The sequence below is a fragment of the Cryptotermes secundus genome, unplaced genomic scaffold (assembly GCF_002891405.2).
Source record: "Cryptotermes secundus unplaced genomic scaffold, Csec_1.0 scaffold5503, whole genome shotgun sequence".
Taxonomy (NCBI): domain Eukaryota; kingdom Metazoa; phylum Arthropoda; class Insecta; order Blattodea; family Kalotermitidae; genus Cryptotermes; species Cryptotermes secundus.
Genome location: NW_019727928.1, coordinates 9360 through 33304, shown reverse-complemented (window position 1 = coordinate 33304; position 23945 = coordinate 9360). Strand labels below are relative to the sequence as shown.

Genomic DNA, 23945 nt, shown 5'->3' with positions numbered 1-23945 from the left:
GCTCCAAGGAATATATAGGACAAACCGGGAGGAAATTTACTACCAGATATAAAGAACACATACATGACATAAGACACAATAACAGCAATACAGGGTACTCAGAACACATATTAAACACAGGACATGCATATGGTATTATAGAAAACACTATGGATATCATAGCAACAAGTAGGAAGGGGCAATACTTGAACACATTGGAGAACTACCATATATATAGAACGACAAAGAAAAACACACACATGAATAATATAAATAAAGAAATATACAACCCAATATACCACGAATTAAACACTATCTACACAGAACAACATAACAACACCCCACCCCCTACCCCCACAACATCATAACTCACTCAAAACGAAGACAGAACACACACACATAACCAGCAGGCCCAACAGTATAACACACGCAGTCACAGGAGCAAGACGCAACAAAAGCACAGTCAGTATTATTAAAAAATTATAATACCACAAGTAATAAATAAAGTATGGAACGCGGTACTAATGAATAAAAAATTCACGTTACAGACACACACACACACACAATAGTGAAGGAGTGCTCCAACAGAGGAAGATGGGCGTGACTGGCGTAGTGAGGTGCGACGTAGCGATGAGGAATCCTGAACAATTTTAATATTTTTAACGTTTGGCATTTGTCAATGTATATGATAGATATATATTTTAGTTATTTTAATGTGAGGACAAGGCATGCAATGAACTAGTTTGGCGTGGATTGAGTAAGACCTGAAGATGGCATTTTTATGCCGAAACATGTAGTGCGAGTGAGAGAAGGAGATAGATGAGTGTATGCACTGCAAGACGGTTTAAATAAATCATGGACTTAAATCAGTGCAACAGGACACTAAAATATAACAAAAGAATTCATCACCTGTATAAAAAGAAACATGTGTTAAATTTACAGTCTTACATCACTATACATAAAATTATGCAATATTAAAATTGTTTATGCTATTATCCTTATTTCTAGGCAAATTTGTTACTAAAGAATTCATCACCTGTATAAAAAGAGTTTTGCAATAAAAATGTTGTCAACTGAATTTTAAAATTTTTCAAGTCATTAAGACATAGATTTGATTTTTGGTGGCAAATGATTAAAGATCTTTACCCCCATGTAACATATTCCTTTTTGGAATTGTGTCAGACTAGTTTGCGGATAATGCAGATCACAGATAAATCTGGTACTACAATTATGCATTTGTGAGTTGAATGTGAACAATTCCTTATTTACTATAATGTGTCTCATTTTATCCTTGTTCATAGGACATGAACTCAAATTAAAAATGATTTGGCTGAGAATATGATATGGAATGACATACAGTACATTCTGGTGAAGTATTCAACTTGCACATCACTCTGCAGTGAACATTACACTAGCTATCCATATCATTATTCTAAGGCCACGCCATAGCTTAAGCGATTAGTCACTGGCTTCCCACCACTGCGATATGGGCAAGTGGGATTTGTGATGGACAAAGTGGCGCTGGGGCAGGTTTCCTCCGAGTACTTCGGTTTCCCCTGCCAATCTTCATTCCATCAAATTCTCCACAAATAAGAATATCTAACTAATTTTAAATTGTAATCAACTGTAAACAATCAGCTGTAATCAACTATTGTAATTTTAATCTTACTCATATATTAAATTGTTAATATTCAGAATTAACTTGACTTGTCCTATATCATGTACAATGATCTACAGTGACGAAATAAATCAATCAATAACAAAAAAAAATATTAAATGCATTTTAAAAGGGTAATTGACTTTACAGCATGGAGGAGAAAACGTTTATACAGAAAATATATCAACAGCTAATTGATCCAACATATGTGTATCAATCATGGTCTCAAAATATACAAAGAGAAGAAACTGAAAAATTAATGGGGTGTACATTTCACATCGTTTCACATCATCTTAAGAAAACTATGAATATAAGATACCTCTGAATTTGACCCCATTTAATTTCATTGAGCAGCAGCAGATTAGGCAGAGACTATATCCCTGAAATATCCAAAGTATATATATCTCTCTTAGAAGAATCGTGTAACCCTGAAGGATATAACTAACATCCAGCAGATGAAAGTTCCTTGTGTCACTGATAAACAGAAAATAATATGCAATGTAAAATACATGGATGGCATTATGAAGACAATTATATTTTATTTCAGTTCGTCTGGTATCCTGATTTATTTTTTTTACTTTTCTTATGAATATACTGGCCAGCAAATAAGTCCAAGAAATTGTCTCTATGCTCACTTGTATTTTTATATAATACAATCCTCATAAATTTTGTTGAATTCCATTCCTCATAAATAGTACTATAGGGACAGATTGGTCACAAAATCTTTGATGCAAGTCCTGTTCATTTCATTTCATTTTCATTTCATTTATTTACATGTCAAAAATCCTTTACAAGTTCGTAAGACTCAGGATATAGACAATAGTCCAATATAACAATTAAATATAATAATTACAAAAAATATAATACATGTTAAAATATTTATGTAAACATAATTTTAAAATTATAAAACTTGTAATTTAACTTTTCATTAATTAAGTATTTAATCCCAATAAAATCAATTATCAATCTTCTTAACCGTGTAATCAAAAAATTCATCAATACCATAAAATGAATGTAAATGGAGAAATTGTAATAGTGCTTTCTTGAATCGATTTTTGTTTTTGGATAACTGTTTTATTTTGCGTGGAAGACTATTATAAATTTTGATTCCAAAATACTGTGGACCTTTCTGAAATGCTGTTAGATTTGACGAGGGGAGATGCAAATTTGAACTATTTCTTGTTACAGTTGTATATATATCTGAATTTTCTGCAAATAAATCCATATTATTAACTACAAACATCATCAAAGAATATATATATTGAGAGGGCAGTGGTAATATTTTCAATTGTCTAAAGATTTTTTTACATGAATCTCTGTTTCCAGCTCCCACCATTATTCGAACAGCTCTCTTCTGCAGTTTAAAAACGCACATACTGAGAGTTCTATTTCCCCAAAAAATCAAACCGTAAGACATCACTGAGTGGAAAAAGGCGTAATACACCATTTTAAGGGCATCAATATTTAAATACTGTTTGGTTTTCCTAATTATGTAACAGGCTTTATTTAATTTACCTATAATTGAATCTATATGCTTTTTCCAAGATATTGTGTTATCCAGTGTCATACCCAAGAATTTTACCTCATTTGACTCTAATAAAATTTTGTTTCCATATTCAATATTTAATTTTTTGGTAAAATTATGTTCAATGCCACATTACGCTTCAAGACGGTCCAGCTTGGTAGATGCATACCAACGTTTCGGAGGAACATTCTGTCCCCATCACCAAGGCTGGGACTGGAGATAAAGGCAGTATGCTGCCATTCATGCTAAAATTTTCAGGTGCAAATAGGAAGTTGCCCAAAAGTTTGTGCAAACCTATTACGCTATATCGTGTCGTAGCCCTGAAACCGAAGTTACTATTTCTTCAACTTACAACGAAATTTGCGGCCGGACGTGGTGCCGAACTTGTCTGAAGAAAGGCCGTATACAGTGTCTACATTTCTCAAAACTCTTGTTCTTTCACATAAAGTACTTTGTGGAATAATTATTTGCACAATTCCATACATACGGTGAAGAATTAAAAACATAAACAACTTCTCATATTCCCAACATCAATGACTTCATTCGAATCTCGCTATGGACCGAACATATGAGTATTTGGCAATTAGTTATGACCTACCTGGCTTAGAGTTTGTGTTTGCTGATGTACACTAAAGTTGGGCACCCTGATTTCCGTGTATCTAAAAATGATCAGGGTAGCGAGAAGTGTCCGACTTTGTTAAACGTGTAATATATATACACATTTCATTGCGATAAATCTGTGTTCGTTTTAAGTTCTGTGACGTTACTTTCAGAACAGGAAGGCGAAGGTTTGTAATTAAATTACTACACTTCGTGTTCCAGTATGGTGGAGGAACTTAAGTGTGTATGTGTACAGTTTTTCTCCAAGGCAAAGTACAGTACCTTGTTTTTATGGCAGCGAACACTTAACGGAATTATTTTCGAGGACCTTGCACATTTTAATTCCATTGCTTTTCCATCTCACTTTTACATGGTTCAAAAGCTAGTGATATACAGCCAACAATAATTATTGCAACAGATCGCAAGTATAAAATACACCAATATTACATCATTGGAGAGTAAAACAACACAAAATTGTGCAACAAAAAAAAAAGACTATGAAATCAAAAGTTGATTTTGGTTACATAACGATATTTTAAAAAGGCAGCATTCTGTTACACTCAATAAATATACCAATATGGTATAATTGTGCTATTTTTATATTGAAGAAAGCAGTCTTCTGGGATTTGGCACCGTGTATATGTGGTGTTAACACCATAGTGTTAACATAGTCACCGCCGTGAAAGCCTCAAATCTTACATATTTTTATATTATTTCATTTGCTGTGCTGAGTATGTATTATAATAGTCATCAAAATGTAATTTCATATAGCATATAATGAAATGAGGGAAACTTGGAGACTGGTATCCAGCTTCTCCCTAATCACATTCTCTGCCCCTTGCACTATCCTGGGCTATTTACATTATTAAAATCTTTTAAAAAAATGCATAAAATAAATTCCAAGAAAATAATGTATAAACAAATGCAATCAGTTTGAACCTAATCAGAATTAAAATCCACATCACAGTCTTGTACGAATCAAAATATGAGTAACCCATGAAAAGGCAAACCTGTGCACACCAGCATACCAGCCATAGAAAAAATTAACAGTAAAACTGTGCATCTAATCTCTAACCTAAATACTGTTTTTTTTTTGGCATATGTTGAAAATGCTACTGATATAACTACCATTTCAATTGGAATTGACAAGGTCAAAGCAAAGTTATATAATTTAGAGAGTGAAGGCTGTAGCACTGTACGAAGTTCTCTGTATCATGGCTTTCATTACAGATTCTTACATTGTTAATATTGTTAACTGTTCAAGTTATCTCTGTTGGACTTGTGATTTTGGTGGCTTTGTCGACCATTTGATATGCCTTGGAAGACAATACAGGTATATCAAATACGCAGCATTTCTGACCACATGTATGTAGGACAAACAAAAATTACTTCACTCAACATATTATATCTTACAGGTATTGGAAGTTTAAAATTCCTAGCAATGTGCGAACAATTTCCTGCCAACTGTATTATAGGAATCTTCCAAATTTCATATGAAAGACAGTTAGAAACCATAAAACAATCAATGCTTCCATGTTGTTGGGGGGATTTAAATTACATGAAGTTACAACAGTAACATGGCCTTCCCTGACAACTGTGCCAAATTATTAAGTGAAATTGCCCATCATCTAAACTACAATATAAGACATACAGCAATAAAATATTATTACAGATGTGTAAAATGTTACTAGTATAATTATATCAGAATACCTATTATAAAAGCGGGGTATTATCACTAATCCAGCAAACCAACTCGAGATGACTTGTGTAACTCAATGGTAATTTTTAAATAGCTTAAAAATCTCTCTGCATTCTTCTATGGCATTGTGTTTATGCACTAGGACAGATCTACCTAGTCATCTAAAATTCTGCTGCATCTATTCCCTGGGATTGTGGAGGCTGTTAGTCCTTTGTTAATGACAATGTTCTATTTTGCAGGAAATCATCAAAGCTTATAATCTGTAGCATGGCACACAGGTCCACCACATTACTCGAACGACATGCATTACGTGTGTTATATGACCTTGCAACAAAAGTTCCAAAAGTTGTGCTGCAGAGAATTGAAGAAGCTGTTCCGGCTCTCAAAATAAAAATAGTAAGTTCTGCTAGTATTAGAATGCTCTGAAATGCTCGAGTGTTCAAGTGGAAGGAAAACAAATGCATAAACCACTGAAAGTCCCCTCCGAATTCTACTTTGTTGAGAGGAGTGTCCTTTCTTAATTTCTGCACTATCTGTTCCACAATTTGACATTATCACGAGGATGTAAAAGAGATATACAGTGACTGATGCTACTGCGCAACTTGTTAACGCCTGACACCAATACTGATTCTGAATGCTTACACATTACTGTATTTCTGCTAATATACTGGCAGAAAATACTTGTCATATGCATATTAGGCTGAAAGGAGACACATTTCGAATTGCACTGGCAGTAGCTCATAGTAAAATGTCTAGCAATTGAATTTGTATGAGTGTAATTTAATAAATGAAAAAGAAAGGTAGCAAAATTCGACATGCACATGGATTTACACTGTTATGCCTGTTGACATTAGTAACTGTTCTCTTTTTTCAAGGCAGAAAAATCAAATGACACTCTTGATGCAAGGCTGAGGAAGAGAACAGCATCAAAAGACACACGCTGTCTTAGAAGTACACTTTCTATCCCCAGTAATGAAGAAAAAGTGTGAGTAACTGTATCAGAATCTTAAACATGTTCTAAGATCATAGATATTTCACAAAGAAATGCAGGCACAGCAGACATTACAGAAGGATTACAGCTGCCATAAAAACATGGATGTCGCAACAGACACGGATAAAGGACAACAGAGAAAGGACAGAAGAAGATCATGATTACAAATATTCTGAGAACATTGGAGAAATAAAGTTAGTATGCCAATGATACATGGATCACGCAGTGTAGGGATATACAGGTCTTCACACAGTAGTTATCAAGTCACCTGAATGAAGCTGATTTTGTGAGCTAACAAGCAGAAATTCATGATAGTCATTTTTGTCAAGGGGCAAGATTTGGTCTCTTATGTACAACTAATATGTAATATATTTCTGAAGACTCTAGGATGTCATGAATTTTTAGTTTGGCATCTAGAAGTTACCATAATTCTTCAAGCCCTGTTTTATATAGTATTGTCACGCGTTTCCTAGGTAACGCAGCAAGAAAATTTACGTGGGTTTCAGATTTGGATGATCACTGTTTACGCTCGCAATTACAATTATTCGCACTTATAACGTTTCCTCTTCAGTGTTATACACTCTCGCACTGCTAATCATGGTGAGGTCTCTTCTGCTCTGCTTGGAGCTCAACTGTCTGTAGCTCTCATTGGATATGAACTCTCCTGGTGTCTTGTCAGATACGAACTATCTGGTCTCTTGTCGGATATGAACTGTCGTATCCTGCACTCGCTGCTATGCAACAAATCTCTTGTTGCCACGGGAATACATTTCGTTACAAACGATGGTGGAAACCCCACTTTTAGACTTTCATCTGGCAGGGGAAGGATTTCCTAGGCATTGCTGCCTAAGAATTGCTAGCCGTTGACCAGTGATGGACGTCTTAACGTCCAGCCTTCCTGGCGGTACGTCACAATATATTACCCAGCATGAATGTATCGTGTACTTTGAGAGTAAATTTCTTGATTACTGCATTATTTTCATATGTTTTGTTAGTGTTCAAGCACATTAATTCTTACATTCCATTACATGTTTCTTGATATCCATAATATGTCTAACCATTTCACCATTTCAAACACATAGGTTACTATATGTACCAGCAGCTTTAACAATAAAAATCTCTGCATTTTTTCCCAACAGTAAGTATATTTATGGATTTTGTATGCCTGTCAGAGGATAGGTACAAGTGGAGGGTTCCTGTGAACATGGTAATGCACCTTCAAGACCCCTAAAATGTTGGGGAATTCTGGAGTGGCTCCACAACTGACCACTTCTCAAGAAGGGCTCGGCTCCAGTTAGTTAGTATGATTCTCAGAATAAATAGTGATTATTTCCCACAACACCATTAACTGATACATATTCATAATGAAGACATTAGCACATTTCCTGTGAGGTAGGAACTGAATTTTTAAATATAATTTAGATGAATTTCATAACATGTATGAGCAATTGGCAGCATCATTGTTGTTTGTATCATTTTTCCAGTCTGGACCGGGGAAATAGCCATAAACCACATGGCGAGACTGACAGTAAGCCAGATTCACCATCAGTATATCAACTGGTAAGTGGAACAGGACAAGTTAAAATGTAAAAAAGACATAGATATGACATGCTCTTCAGTTCAGTCTCAGCTGCAATTATAGCTTTTCTATCATTAAATGCGCCCGCATTTCCTCCATGTTTGCTTCCCAAATAATACTTAAATATTTGCTCTGCATATCTGTGATAACACGTGAAGGCATACAAGTGTCTCAATAAATAATGGCTCATCTCACCAGTGACAAAAATTCTACCCACCAGACATTTCTCCACAAGACAAAGTGCACCCATTCATGTTAGCCTACAGATTGCTGACAAACATGCTGCTCATACAAGACAAAATACTGTTCTGTATGTGGTATAATGTGTATAACATTTACTTTTCAAATATACTGTTCAGCATCTATGGTGAAATTAAGAAAGAGAGCAGGAGAACATATTAACAAATAAATTTTAAAGATTTTTCCATTCATAGGCCCTGATTTTTCACTCATCGACAAGCAACCAAATGCCTCTGCCGAACCCTACATATAAGTAATGCTGTTAGTTTTTTTTTCCGTGGCACTACAGCCCCAGTGGGCCTAGGCCTACCTCCATGAACTATTCCGTTCACTTCGGTTTTTCTAGATCTTACACATACGGTAGGACTCCTTGGGCGGGTGATCAGCTTGTCGCAAGGCCTCTACCTGTACACAAACACAGCAAAACGCACACAAACATCCATGCCCTGAGTGGGATTCGAACCCATGATCCCGGCTTCTGAGTGAGTGAAGACAGTGCATGCCTTAGACTGCCCGGCTACCATGAACGGCATACCGTTATTTTACAATGCCTTTTGTTTGTCTTTTTTTCTCAAATTGCTGATCGCCATAAGGATAAAGTTCATATCTTTTCTGGACTAGACAAAATGTTCTCAAAGAGTTCCGTCCATCACACACTCAGTGCTGCCACCATTTCCAGTTTGGAATACCATCATATATATTGTACGTTTCTTTTTCAGGATAACACTGAAGCTGTACTTCTAGTTGACCTAAGCACCAGTCAGCTTGATCGAGCATTGACTGAAGACTGTTCTCCATATGCCAATACAAAAGAAGTTGAAGTACTGAAAGGCTACATGAATGGACGAGAAACTGCCAAAGCTGTCAGTAACAGTACTGTTGTAAAAATTGAGAAAGAAATGAATAAAGAACTTCAGCACCAAAACTATTCTGTGGATGATCCACTGATTAAGAATGAAATGGAGAAAAACATCTCACAAGAACATTCACTGCACCAAAATGATGCATATGTTAATGTTAAGTGTGAAGTGAAGGATGAAATTAAAATTGAAGAACATGAAATATTTGTAGAGGATGTACAGGATGTAAGGTAGGTCAGTAAAACGTTATAATATTATGCAGGATATGTCTTGGCACTTTCAGGTTCTCCCATAGACAGAGTCTGGTCTTCAGGAAAGAACATTCTGACAATCAGTAAATTAAAAAAAGTCACTCAAAGAGCACATCAGAGTGCATTCTCTTTTGGACAAGAAAAAATTATGATTCATATATAAAACAAGTGGGACATATGGTAGCGTAGTTGGTTGAGGCACTGTGCTACAAGCTGGAAGGTCACAGGTTCAAGTCCCGATGAGGTCATTGGATTTTTTTCAATTGACCTAATCCTTCCAGCCGCATTATGGCCCTGGGGTCGACTCAGCCTCTAACAGAAATGAGTACCAAGAATATGCTTGGGGGTAAAGGGCGGCTGGCGCGTAGGGCTGACAACCTAGCCGCCATCTATGAGCCAATTGTCTAGAAAATGTGGGAACCTAAACACCTCACAACCCTGTGGGCTTCCACGGCCTGTTACAGGGATAGCTTTACTTTCTACTATGTAGAACAAGCCAAGCATTACATTTTTCAATACTAATAATGAGATTACCCCTGAGTTATAAAATCTGGCCAAGCTTTAGGGCAAATAATGTTTTCATCAGTACAGCTATTGAAGAGACTTAAGCTTGGGTCTGGAGAAAATGTGGGGACACAGTTTCCTGCGTGTCTCTGCACTGGCTTTCACAAATAGGGAAACAGATTTGTTTTCCACACAGAATATAAAAGCACGTATTTCATTTATTCCATTCTTTTAAATTATTCTCTGTGAACCTATAACAGCCATGCCATTTCTTTACAGTTTTCTATGTGATGACAACTCTGGAGACAGTGAACTGGCTTCAGTGTTTATACACAATTACAATCACGTGGACAGTGGTATGAAGAAAAACCATGATCAAATCATGAAGATTTCTAGCAGTTTTCTGGTTTGTATTTTGAAATGAAGGCAAGTTCTGGGATCCCTTGTCTGTAAATATTTGCAGTACTTTCAACGGGATATGCTAATATCAAGAGGGGCACATAATTCAATTATTATTACTGTTATTTTCATATCAGTGCCCACTCATAAATAACCAATGGAAATTTTAACAACTTTTGAACTGTGGAATATTTCTTGTGAAAGCCTTGGGCCCACAATATCTACAAAATAACTCCATCCATCTCCTGAGTATAAAAGTATTATACCATCCCTGATCTTTATACACACACAACTCCAGATATTTGCCTGTTTGAGGGAACCTATCAAATCTCTTCAGATATCTACCCCTGCACTTTGAATCAGGACTCCTTAGAAATGAAATAAGGAAAGACCCACTACTGATGCATGTGATGTTAAGCTCAAGATAGTCAACTTTGACTGAAAGTTTATGCAACAAACTCAGTCACCCACTGTCACGAAAAGAAAAGCTATTCCTGTAACAGGCCCATGAGGTTGTGAGATGTCAAGGCTCTCACATGTTCTAGACAGCTCACAGATGGCAGTGTGGCTGTCAGCCTTATGCCAGCAGCCCTTTATCCCCCCCCCCCGAAGATTCCTGNAAATTTAAGATAAAAGTTTTCATCAAAAGTAACAGAATATCTTATACATATATAACAAATCCAAGATATAAAAACATTACATTTATAAAATTACAAAATTAAAATTTCATGATGACTACATATCATTTGGCCCTAGTCCAATAAAACATACAATCAGGCCTCGTACAGACAGCCCAAGTTGTCAGGATAACACACACAGGTCACGGGAAAACCACTGTCAAATTCATAACTTGCCATTCCACATACTGGTAGGCCATATCATCCAAATAGTTAGATTAGAAAACATTAGTTGTATAATCATTCTCTCTTAAAATATTCATCAAGTGTATAAAAAGAGTTTAAATAGAGAAATTAGCTATTGCATGTATTTTATAGTTTAGCTTTTGTTGCCTTATTATTCTCATCCACTGTTTTATCATATTTAAAGGATTTATTATGTTATTTTTCTATGGTTTTTTATATTATTAGTCATTTGATGTGATATTTAATCTCATATATTTTTTTAAAAAACTGACTTGTCCAATTGTACATAATGTAACAGTTATGGATGTTAAATAAATCAGTCAATCAATCAATCAAATTTCTTCGAATTGTTTTTAAACTGTTACTAACCTGCTATACAGTCTGTTAAAGATTCATAAGAAAATCTCTTGATTTGCTATATGAAGTATATCATATCATCTGATTGGAACTCCTTGGCACATGCACAGGTGCAGTGTCTCTAGAAAAATAATTTATTTTGTCATCACCCCTTTTTTCCTTTCCTCCAAATTCCTATTCGAACCCCTTTCATTGATTTGCCCCTTCATTATTCCTTTCCCAAACTTTTCAGGTAAGCATAACCCAAGCATTTATAATTATGAAAGACGTGGAAGTCTGCATATATTATGAATGATGTGTCGAGACCATCTGAAGGTTAACGCCATCTTTCTGATACTGAAAGTAACTACATTCTCTGCAAGTGTAATATAGAAGACATAAACTGGCTTTTGTGTGCACTGACATTCTAGTATAGATGCAGAAATAGCACATAAGTAAAGCAATGATATTGTTCACAGCATTTTATTTCTTTTCAGGATAGTCCACAGATTAATCGTGCTGATGATACTGGTGATCACGTTTCTCAGACCACAGATACAACACAAATTAAGGAGAAAGCTGATGATGATCTTAGTATAAAGGAACAAGATATCAGGAAGTTATATATAAAACGAATTAAAGATGAAGTAATGCAGTGTGCAACTGCAGAGCCTAAGAACCTGGAAGAAAGCAGGTCAGTATACACTTCAGAGTTTGTGGTCTCTCGGCTTGTAAGAAACTGTTTCAACATTTACCATAAATCTTTGATGACAACAGCAAATGAGACAGATTGTGGGGTCTGTGTCTGCATTATGACTCAGATCATGTGCGGCAGTTTTCATAATCTCATTCGTTTCAACTGTGCTTCTTTGCATCATGTTGCAGACATCGTGTCTTGACGTATTCCGGTGTGCGGCCTACCTTAGTCTTATATATCATTTTGTACATTTTTAGGAGTTGTTGAGTTGTAGTATTTGTCCAGTTGTACTTGTGTAACAGTTTATGGATGTAAATAAATTATGAAGTTGTGAGAAAAGGGGAAAATATACTTGTACAATTAAAGTACAGCAGTCCCTTATCAACAGTAAGATCTTCTAAATATGTAAGTCTTGCTGTTCAGTAACGGTGATTTCTCAGTTTATATTTGTGTCATAAGAATGCATTACAAATTGAATTAGAAAAAATTGTATCTTATTTTCTACTGGAAACCATTTTCTCAAAATGTATATGTTTATGATCTCTTGGGTCTGAAAGGACTATAAAGGATAAGATTTTAAAGTTGGAATTGTACTTTTGATAGAGGAATGCCTGAACTGAAGCCGTATATTTACTATGTCAGTTATTAGAGAGGTTTGTTCCTTTCAGTTTGGTGATAAAGAATGGTACTACTAACAGTGGTCTTACTGCAGCACCCACAAAGTACAGCACACAGACACACTCATACAGTGAAGTAGTGAAGAATTCCAGCCAACTTGTGAATCTGCCACTGCCAAGATCGAAAGAGAAGCATCTGAGAAGTGATGACGCATGCACATCTTCAGTGTCTCAACATTCGTTCTTTCTTTGTCGAGCAGAACAAGTATACACATGTAACTTGTGCAGTCAATCATTTTTCAATGCTAGTACACTTAAGCTACATTACGAAATTCACCTTAGAGAAAGGTACCAGAAATGTAATATATGCGGTAAAGTTTTTCACGATTCCCATAAACTTAAAAAGCATGTAAAAATTCATACCGAATCAAAGTTATATGCCAGCGGTAATATATATAAATTTCATAATGATAATAATAACGGGGCATTTGACAGTCCACATAATCAGAAAATACAAAATAGATTTCCTGCTGGACACTGTTCGTATCGATGTAAATTATGTAATAAATCGTTTGCAAATGCAGACATTCTGAGAATGCATGTCACAACCCACACTGGAAATAGACTTCATCGCTGTGTTCTGTGTAGCAAGACTTTTGTAGATGAGTATCAGTTCACCCAGCATCTACATTTACACTGTGAAGAGAAGACTCATGTATGCAGATTATGCAATAAATGCTTTTCAAATATTAACGATTTTAGGACACATACCCGAATTCACAAACAAGAAAGGACATACTTAGCAAGAAAGATTTTATTCAGGCCAGTGTCCAGCTTATGCAAGTATCATCATAAAAGAACCCCTATAGATATATATGAAATATGTAACAGAGCATTTACCAGTTCAAAAAATCTTAAAATTAACAAGCAGGGTCATATACAAGAAAAGGACACTGGTGGGAAGAGAAGTACTCTACCCCACAGAGCAACTGCGAACAGTAACTGCAAATAATTGTAAGCCATGCAATAATAAGAGTCTTCACAATATCAGTGTGGTTTGTTGAAAAACATTTTAAATTTTATATAATGATCATATTCCTGTTTAGAAGACTGAGATTAATGGCCGTGGGGATTCGCTGCACTGACCACGCGACACCCTCTATCCACAAAAGTTGGCACTAAGTTCACCGACAAGTGGTGGCCACTCAGTCGGTATAGTTTGCTGCAGGCCACAGAGTTAAGTTATAGTCATATTCAGGATTATTTGCTATTATAGGTAGATTTATGCTCAACTAAATTACTACAACTTGTTATATTCTGAGGCTTTTGTGTGTTGCAGACACATCACAATGTAATCATGTTGCTTATTTATACAACAGCAGGCACATAGAATGGCAAATTGAAACTTTAATATGGACAATAAAGCATCACTGTACAACATGAGAACTGTTTTTTTATGTATGCTATAGGAAAACTGTTCTTAAGTCATACAGAGACATAACCCCAATCAAATGATCACTGAACCACTTCAAGAAACAGTGTACCCCTACTTCCTGGGTGATCTATCTTTGAAGTGTTTGTGTTATATGGCCATATTATATTTGTAAATGACAAACTGGTATTCTGGTTTTATGTCTTATGGTTGCTTTTTTTTTTATTTCATGCATCCTGTTGTGTTATAACATACAACTTCTTTATTAAAACCATCACAACACAACTATATCAAGGACAGTGCCTAGTTTGGTTCTGCCGAAACATGTAGCAAAACCCAGCTAGGCACTGTCCTTGATATAGTTGTGTTGTGACGTTTTTAATAAAGAAGTTGTATCTTATGGTTGTGATAAGCAATGAAGCTTCTCACCATATGAACTTCTTTTACTTTCTTTTACCAAATATTTTGACATATATATATATATATATATATATATATATATATTATTCAGCATGCTCAGTTGTCTCTCTGTGGCCCTTGATATGCATGTTTATACACACTTGGAATTACTGATGAAAACCCCACAACTCCCAGTCATGACAGGTGATTCATACTGGTAAGCAGTATGTGGGGAAGTCATCACCCAGAAGAAACAGAAACACACATGCAAAAAATTGTATGTGAGTTAGTCCTTCTGTACATATGCCCCCTGCAAGGCCACACATCTTCCCCAACACTGCATTGGCTGCTGGATACCTTGATCATAGAAGGTCTCACAGATTTGACAAACAGGATGCATTTCATGTGGTGTACTGGAATGTCTCCCTACATCTGCTGAGTCCATCCAGCAATCCTTATAATGAGTAATGTGGTCTTTCACCTCAGAGTAAACTGACTGCAGCATGAAGCTGGCCTCTCACCTCCATTTAGTGCCAATGACTAGCATTGTCAGGAACACTAACCTCCATGTCCCATACATCTTTTTATAGTCTGCTAAGAATAGTGAAATGGAACCATGAGCTATACTGAAGAAATTGAAAATAATCAAAGAAGAGTTGTAAACAGTCTTTAAAATGTGTTTTCAAATATTAAATATAAAAATGTGACTGACCATCAAATTTTATAATGTTTGAAAGTTTGAACTTTTGAAAATACTACAAAATTTAAATTTAAGACAAAAATGCTTCACATATTTTGATATTTCCTGCAACCTGAAATACTTGTTTTTCTCCTGACCTTCTAACTCTAAATCAGATAGACCATATTGCAAAGATTCTGTCTTTCGGAAGATCCCTTCTAGATGTTCGCACAAAACAAGGACCAGATATTGGTAGTGAACATCACCTAGTTGTAGCAAGTTTATGAATGAAAATCACTGCTAACAAGAAGAAACATGACATCATGAGAGACCAGATGTAAAGAAACTAGAAAATGCTCAACTTAAACAAGAATATAAAATGGAGTTAAGAAATTTGTTTTAAGCTCTTAAATGTTCAGATGATAAAGATATTGAAGAAACGTGGAGTGAAATTAAAGGCATTTATTTGGAAACTGCTGAAAATATTTTAGGTTTTAGAGAAATACAGAAAAATGATAGGTTGCCTGAGGAAGCATGGACAAACTTTCAGAAACGGAAACACATAAAAATGATGTTAAACACGTACAAAACAAGAAACAAAAAACTTAAATTACAAGAATGGCTGCGCCATAGCTCAAGCGGTTAGTTGCTGGCTTCCCACTGCGGTGGGCCGGGTTCAATCCCGGATCTGGTCAAGTGGGATTTGTGGTGGACAAAATGGCGCTGGGGCAGGTTTTCTCCGAGTACTTCATTTTCCCTGCCAATCTTCATTCCACCAATTGCTCCACAATCACCCTCACCTATCATCTGGAGCCGATACAATAGGCCGGAAGCAGCCACAGTACAAGGGACTTAGTCCCACCCCATTAGCAATAGAAAAAAAAATTTCAAGAAGAATCTTGGGCAGTTGACACTGCAGTTAAATGGAACACCAGAAGAGAGAAAAGGAAGTGAGTGAATGAACAACCAAATAAAGCTGAGGAAGCTGTAAGGAAAAGAGACATAAGAGGAATTTATTACAAGAAAATTGTCTAAAGAAATATCAGGGTATGCAACCTATTAAAAACAAAGATGGGGCTCTGCTTACAAAGATGATCAAATGAAAAGATGGCAAGAATATTCTGAAGACATTCACAGTCCAGCAGTAATAGAAATGATACCTACATCACCACCACTGTGATAATGAGGCAGAAGAAAAGAATAAAAAGTGGTGGAAAGAACACCAAATCAATATGATATTAAAATGGTAAGGCCTCAAATGTAGGCCTGCTCATAAAGGGGATGACATGTTATCAACATTTAAGAACTGTCTCACATATTCATTTCAAACCCAAATGTACCAATGAAACCTGACCAAGCTAAGAAACACATGTCTCACAGCACAATCCAGTAACAATCTATGGTGGATAACATGGCGGTCACTACTGAAGTTAGAAGAGTCACACATTAATAAATACATACTGTGACATGTTGCGCAATGGAGGACAACCCCTCCCCTACCCAGCAGTGACGTGGCGGGTGAGTCAGCGCTCCATTCCCCCCTCCGCGCGGTAACGTAGCCCCACCTGCACTGTGATGTGGCACAGCTTCCCTTTGTGACGCGGCACCCCAACGCAACGCCGCTGTTGACACCGGCAACAGGCAATAGCAAACGGAATAAAAGCTGGCTGAGCAGCAAACGAGAGTTAGTGTGTGATCAACAGTTCTCCAGTCAGCAGCCAACGAGTTGAATTGAAATATAGCAGCAGTCGCGGTAAGAAGACCCGAATGCGTGGTTATAAGATTTTATGTGACAGTGTGCGATAACTAAGAAGTCAGCGAGTGGAAGACTTATTGTGTGCTTTCAAGACTTTGTGTGTGCTGTAGTACAGTTATATTTGGAGTGTGTAATTCAGAGAGACTTGTATAGCTCCCGCGTTATTAATACGTGAAGACTCTTGAAGACAGAGTGAACAGATTATTGTGAATAGGGTTATAAATTGTGAAACCCCACAACTGTGTTATAATTAATTGTAGCCGATACTTGTAGGTTGTTAAATAAACTAATTAACAATCTGAATGGCGTCTTCAGTGACTAAACACGTTACACTGGTGTCAGGTGTGGGGTTTGGACTTACACACGTGACCGACAGGATTCGAACTCAGTAACACAACACGTTACAATATATACATTAATTTGTAGTTACTATAGGATTATGACAATGGTGTATAACACACTGATATATTGGGTTTTTGGACTTTATCCATCGTCCTGGTTTTTAAGATAACTAATAAAAACACGACGGTTCGGAAACTGGATCTGTTTTTCGTCCTCAGGTGAAGGAAAAACACCAGTGGTCCAGTGATTGAGGCTAGCTCTTTCTAACGGACCCAACAGAATAGATGTTTTTCCTTCACCTGAGGACGGAAACAGATCCAGTTTCCGAAACGGCATGTTTTTATTAGTTATCTTAAAAACCAGGATGATGGATGAAGTCCAAAAACCCAATATAGCAATACATTAATTTGCTTCAACACCCTACTTATAAGAACAGAAATACATAAAATATTTGACTTGAATATTCTGTTGGTTCTGTATAAAATTAGACATATTTTAGGGCCCTAACCCTACTATAAGCAGCATACAACTTCGGTGAGATATGCACGAAATGACTGTTTGTAAAGGTTAAAATGTATGTATGTCTGTCTGTCTGTATCTGTCTTATTGATCTATATATATATATCTGCCTACCTCTTTTGACTGTTTTGGAATCATTCATCTGCATGTAGTTAATTATGTCACTGACTTGCACATCTGTATTCAAGCTGTCAACCCTTGAAGCTTCAGACAGTTATCATAAACTGCAGAGGGCTACTTGTTATTGAACCATAACATTAAATAATTTTAAGAAACAATTTGAACAGTAATAATAATTATAATTTGCGAAATATTTATTATGCTTCATAGTTCACACTGCTATTCATACTTCAGAATTACTGGTAAATCCTTCCTATCCAACCAAACTAAAGTGGCAGATATTCCAGATCCTTATATTCTCTTGGTGATCCTAATGTTAATAAAAATCAGGGAAACTGCTTGGTCATTAAAAGTGCCGAAGAAGAAAATGTGACAAAGGAGGGCACTAATTTCATTACTGAAACTGACCATAAATCTTAAATACAGACTAGCGCCAAAGAATGTGAAAAAACTGTCAAACTAGAAGGTAAAAAAATGTGTGACTGATCGATTTCTGGGTAAAAGAATTACTTTAGGTGAAATTACGTCCCAACAAACTGGCATAACAATCACAAAACTTTCTACATTATACCAATCAACTGTAGCCCTTGTGAAACTGGATCTGAACTGTACTGAAAGCACAAATGAAGATAAAATGGGTTGGGAGATGACCTCTGCCATCTTAGCTACAAAGGCCAACTGGTTAATGTTGTTTGGGTCAGCAGTCGCTATTTACTGTGAGAACTGTATGAAACACACAAATCCACTGTGTGCAGAATGCACAGCTGTGGTATGTTAAAGCAGGTGGTAAATATAGTAATTGCTTGGCTTTAAAACTTTAAGCATGATACATGCACATGTTTTCACTTGATTTACACAACAAATTCCAGTTCACCCTTTTTTTTTCCTCTTGGCACTACAGCCCCAGTGGGCCTAGGCCTACCTCCACGAACTTCTCCGTTCATTTCGGTTTTTCTAGATCTTACACACTCAGTATGACTCCTTGGGTGGGTGATCAGCTCGTTGCAAGGCCTCTGCCTGTACACAAACACAGAAAAACGCACACACACAAAACTAAACATCCATGCCCTGAGTGGAATTCTAACCCATGATCCTGGTTTCCAAGCGAGCGAAGACAGTACATGCCTTAGACTGCTTGGCTACCATGACCGGCCCCCAGTTCACCCTTACCTGTAGGATATTTTGTTACTGCCTTCCTCACACTTATGCACATATCCGTTGTGTTTAATTTTTCCATTATTTGTATCCCTCCACTTACTTCGCTCCAACCAAAGCCACTTTACTAAGGATCGTTAAGGATGCCGGCCCACCAGTACAAAACCAACGTCTACTAGGATCTCAGTACTACAAAGCTTCTCTCACAGCAACATTCAACGTATTTCCCAATGCCAGATACGTAATTATTGCAGAAGAAGTCTGGATGTGTCTCCAGACTTCTTCAGGTGAGAACTGTTAGGGTTTTGGTGTCTAGTGAAATGGGTAATGGCTGTGTAGAAAATAAAAATGCTGTCACTACAGTAAACCCCTGGTTATTCTCCAGTATCCACCTGATAGTGGTCATTCAGTGACTGAAACATTTTGTAGAACTGACTACATCTGTACAATTAAAGTCTGTATGATTGTATACAGTTATATAGTGATCATTTGTCTCCTATCCAGATTAAACCTTGAACAGTTTCAACCTGTGTGTGTCACATCAAGGAGAATAAAATAGGCTGGGCATGTAGCACTGTGAGATGGATGAATGCATTGAAATATAGTAAAGGAAAGACATCACTTGGGAGACCTATACAAGGAACATAAAATTGAAAAAGAAGGTTTGAGGTTGTGCTCCTGTTTCAGGTGGTTCATGACAAGGTCCAGCTGCAAAATCTTATGAGTACTGTAATGCATACAGAGGTTAGAGATGTTGAAGTCGTTTCATGGCCAGATGATAAAGACTGTCAACTTTTCAAGGACTTTGCTCCATCAAGTCACTTCATTTTAATCCAAGGAATGGAATGTTTGCCAAATGTATAAGCAGATTAATACGAATAGTGGTACAGTGTGTACATTGCAGTTACTTCAGCCAGACTAAGAGACTGCTGGAGGAGGACGAGACACTTTACTGCATCTCCGCCTGGAATGACCAGGGTTATGAGCACACCAGCAGTGATTCAAGCTTGTTATACAGAGTGGAAACCATGCCAGGGCTCGGATGGACCCTTAAGAGCTCTCTATAAAGATGAGCTGGAATCCAAATGGCCAACACCTGAGAAGGTTTAGTACATTTCGGTATTGTAGAATTAGAGGAAGTTTAACTAGAATATATCTAAAGGATAAGGCATACGCTTGAACCTTTACATATAATTCAAAGTAGGTTTCAGTTAAGGATAAGAGAAACCTTTGCTATATGCATATGAGCTTGGAGTTCTCAAAAGAGGTAAATACGAAGATAACGGATTTCTGAGTTATGACACTATATCATTCAGTATGTAGGTATCAGCATTTGTGGGGAATCTGCAGCCTTCACCTTCATGGTCTAAGTGAAAATACCACCCCGGTGTAAGATTATCAGTGACCCAAAACTTTTCATGTAGCACATTGAAATCTAGGTGAATGACATGTTTACTGTAGTCAATTCTTATTAAATCTGACTTGTTTCTTAGCATCTCCCATCCAGTTCATTAATGTAACAGATAAAATTGTTACTTTCTTGTCTGTTTCTTATAACAAATCTAATACACAACACCCAAAGCTATTAAGAAATGTACCCTGCATTTGTGCCAGTATGTTGAATGGCTACAAATATTAAAGCAATGTGAAAAAGATGAATGAAGTTTTGGATAAAACTTGAATCCTCATTCTCAGATTTTAATCTGATGAGTATGCTTTATTAAGATATGAAGAGTATTCATCATATGTTTGTGTTATTTGACTGTTATCCCTTCTATGTAATTTGTCTGCTATATCTTGTGACATTGACAAGAAAAGTTACCATGTCCTGGGCCACGAATGGGTACTTTTGTTTGTATGAACTAAACAGTTCAAATGAAAAACAAAGCCTCCCTTAATAGTTAAAAAGCAGGGCATTTATTGAAAAAATATCCTGAGCTGAATACCCAAGGGTTTCATAATGAAATGCATGAGTGTCATACATATGTATGTATCTGAAGTAATGAACCGATTAATGATGATCTGTCAAGTTCGGTACAGTCACATAATCCAAACATTCCTTGAAATGCAGTTGAAACTACCTCCTCAGCCAGAACATATATGTATATCGCTAGTTGTGTAAATACATGTAACAGGGATATTTTAACTGTAATTATCACATAGGAGAAAATGACTTCAAGTTTGAAATGTATTTGTATGATATCATTATAACACTGTTGGTTATCCTTTGTACCAGTCTTTATTTTCACCTTGTATAGTACTAGATTCTCTGTAAAATATCTTTTTGGGGTGCAGAAAACATAAACTTGCAGAAGAAATGTCCTGTGTGAACAGTAAGGTCTCCAGTATAGTGTTCCTATAGATAATCCTATATAGGTTACACAATTTAATACCAAATTTCAAAAAAGCAAAAATGTATTGTGTATGTAAATCATGTTGAGCATGATAATGATGCACAATCAAAGATATTCTACTTTAGAGAATTTATATCACTTTGCTATAGAATTGAAATTCTAATGAAAAATTAGGCAATGAATTTTCTTTAGATTTTTGTATGATAAATATTTAATATTTATTTAATGTATTTACAGCATAAACAGGAACAATTATGAAGAATTAATTGTAGATGTGATCAAGAGAGGTCTTGTTTTGGATCATGGAAAATCACTATTTGAGGAGAACTTCATACCAGACAAAAAGGTGAATATATTTACTGCATCAATTTTGTATCTTTTTTCTAATATATTTAATCATTATTGTGTTTTATTCATTTTAAAAGTCGTTCAACTACAATGGCACATACTCTCTGATATTTGCACCAGTTATGAAAAACATTTGTTCACATGGTGATGTCTGCATTATGACACTGTGTTTTCTTGTAATGTTGGTGGTTACCGATGATTTGGAGGAAGAGGGTTCTTCTTGAATATTCAACCCTGAGGATAGAAGTAGAGTAACATGTGCGCTAAGGAGAACCACCCCCCCACCAGCAGTGACGCGGCGGGTAAGTCAGCGCTCTCCTCCCCCCTCCACCCCACGGTAACGTAGCGCTCCCCGCCAGCCCTCCGCGGTGACGTCACGCGGTGACGTAATGCGCACCGCTACGTGCCTGTAATCAACGTCCTACTGTGACGTGGCACTCATTACGCAACAGGCAAGTACTGCAGCTATATAAGTGAGCTGCATAGCAATTACCAGTTCAGTTCTAGTGTGGCTACCGCAGGAGTTGTACTGAGTTCTACAGTAACAGTCGCCGAGTAGAGTTGTACTGTGACAGCCGCCGAGTCGAGAGGTAGAGTCAGCCAGTCAGTTGTATTCTGGCATTTGGAGTGTACTAATTGTGATACTGCAGATAGCAGTAATCGTCAGATTGTAATTTGGGTGATTGTGAGAGCGGATGTGAAATAAAATTCGCTATATAAAATACAGCGAGAATTTATTTGTCGCAATATAAGCCCGATACGCGACAACTGGTGTCAGAAGTGGGATTTGGACTTACACACGTGATCAACGGGATTTGAACTTACACACGTGATCAACGAGATTCGAACTCAAGACACGTGACAATTTGGTGTCAGAATTTTACGAGCCTAAACACGCCTTGATTTAGGAAGAAGTATTGAATTTAAAAAAAAAGGAAATGGAGGAGCAAGACATTCAGCTAATACTAGAAATGCTGAAAGAGATTAGGGCTATCGACATAGAAGCACGCGCCGACCGGAAAGCCTGGCGAGAAAAGTTGGCCGCAGAAAGAGAAGCTATCCAAGCGGAGACGAAAGCCATCCAAGCAAGGACGGCACAACAAGGAGAGGTCCCTGTAGACGACGTCGCAGTGATACCGGTCAGTGAACCTGCAGATGAATTGATGCCGATTACCCAAGAAGAGACGGTGGCCTGCCAAGTGGACGCGAAACCTGCAACGGCACAACAAGAAGTGGTCCCCATAGTTATACCGGTCGGAGAGACGACGGCCTGCCTAGTAACGGAGGCACGTCAACAAGAAGAAAAGCCGGCTTCAGTGCACAGGAAACCTGAGGCGGCAGATCTACGAGAGGTACCCATAGAAGACGCCGAAGTAATGCCGGTCGGAGAACCGAAGAAGAAAAGGCGTAGGGACCGAAAGCGACGAATTATGAAGAACCCGACACGGAAAAATTGCGGACTCCAGAATAAATTGGCCGTCGTCAGCAGGAAGGTGTCCCGCTCTGCAAGAGTGGCATGGCGCAAGAGGAACATCTTCAGGAAATCTTGGACCCGAGGAGATCATGCGTCCCGAATAAAGTTGGCTGCCATCTGCAGGAAGATATCCCGTCGCGCGACAGTGGCACGACGTTGGAGAAGTGACTTCAAGAAGGAAATTCCCCAGGGAACCTTCGGATGCCAGACGGAAAAGGTGACAACCAAGGACGTCATCGGAGGGTGTAAGTCAGTACAGCGATCGCACCAAGAAGGGAGAATTTGTAAGAAGACCATCTACGAAATTGTCAGCGAGAAGATCGCGAAGGGAATGGTTGGATCCTCTGTCAGCCTACGGCAACACAAGGATTGGACACTATGGAGGGGTCGACCCCCTCCAAAACGGAAAAAGGAGCAGGGCACAGAAGAGGAGCCGGTAAAATAGAAGAACCGGCCTCCCCATTGAGAGTGAATGTGCCATGTGAGAAAGCGATGGATGAATGTGATCTTCTGGCGAGCTGAAAGGAAACCGCTCGAGACGAGCTTTGTCTTAAGAGGGGAGCGGATGTA

The 23945-nt window shown here is 37.3% G+C and overlaps 3 protein-coding genes across 5 annotated transcripts in view; 2 read left to right on the top strand and 1 right to left on the bottom strand.

The window, feature by feature from the left end:
* Nucleotides 1–3944, bottom strand: part of LOC111865105 (exopolyphosphatase PRUNE1) — an 11651-nt gene extending 7707 nt beyond the window's left edge. For 2 of the 3 annotated variants that reach the window (XM_023852839.2, XM_023852840.2), the window contains exons 1-2: nucleotides 3514–3739; nucleotides 1956–2110 (exon numbers count right to left, since the gene is read on the bottom strand). In XM_023852839.2, the coding sequence (XP_023708607.1) occupies nucleotides 1956–1973 (18 nt within the window). In that variant the 5' untranslated portion in view covers nucleotides 1974–2110; nucleotides 3514–3739. Of the gene's footprint in view, nucleotides 1–1955; nucleotides 2111–3513; nucleotides 3740–3759 lie in introns of those variants that run through there. The other variant, XM_033751685.1, reaches the window with a different exon arrangement.
* Nucleotides 3945–3991: 47 nt separating this feature from the next.
* On the top strand, nucleotides 3992–14240 carry LOC111865104 (zinc finger protein 716). Its single transcript, XM_023852837.2, has 8 exons — nucleotides 3992–4034; nucleotides 5700–5856; nucleotides 6336–6445; nucleotides 7936–8011; nucleotides 8990–9360; nucleotides 10165–10291; nucleotides 11981–12177; nucleotides 12849–14240. The coding sequence occupies exons 2-8, from the start codon at nucleotides 5728–5730 to the stop codon at nucleotides 13807–13809; spliced, it is 1971 nt and encodes a 656-aa protein (XP_023708605.1). The 5' UTR covers nucleotides 3992–4034; nucleotides 5700–5727; the 3' UTR covers nucleotides 13810–14240.
* Nucleotides 14241–19495: 5255 nt separating this feature from the next.
* Nucleotides 19496–23945, top strand: part of LOC111865107 (protein O-linked-mannose beta-1,2-N-acetylglucosaminyltransferase 1-like) — a 9026-nt gene continuing 4576 nt past the window's right edge. The window contains exons 1-2 of the mRNA XM_033751684.1: nucleotides 19496–20303; nucleotides 21791–21899. Of these exons, the coding sequence (XP_033607575.1) occupies nucleotides 20269–20303; nucleotides 21791–21899 (144 nt within the window). The 5' untranslated portion in view covers nucleotides 19496–20268. The remainder of the gene's footprint in view (nucleotides 20304–21790; nucleotides 21900–23945) is intronic.

Coding starts and splice junctions, on each gene's coding strand:
- LOC111865104 (XM_023852837.2), top strand. CDS start 5,728: ATGGCACACAGGTCCACCACATTACTCGAACGACATGCATTACGTGTG. Junction 6,446..7,935: donor CCCAGTAATGAAGAAAAAGT/GTGAGTAACTGT, acceptor TCATTTTTCCAG/TCTGGACCGGGGAAATAGCC. Junction 12,178..12,848: donor AAGAACCTGGAAGAAAGCAG/GTCAGTATACAC, acceptor TGTTCCTTTCAG/TTTGGTGATAAAGAATGGTA.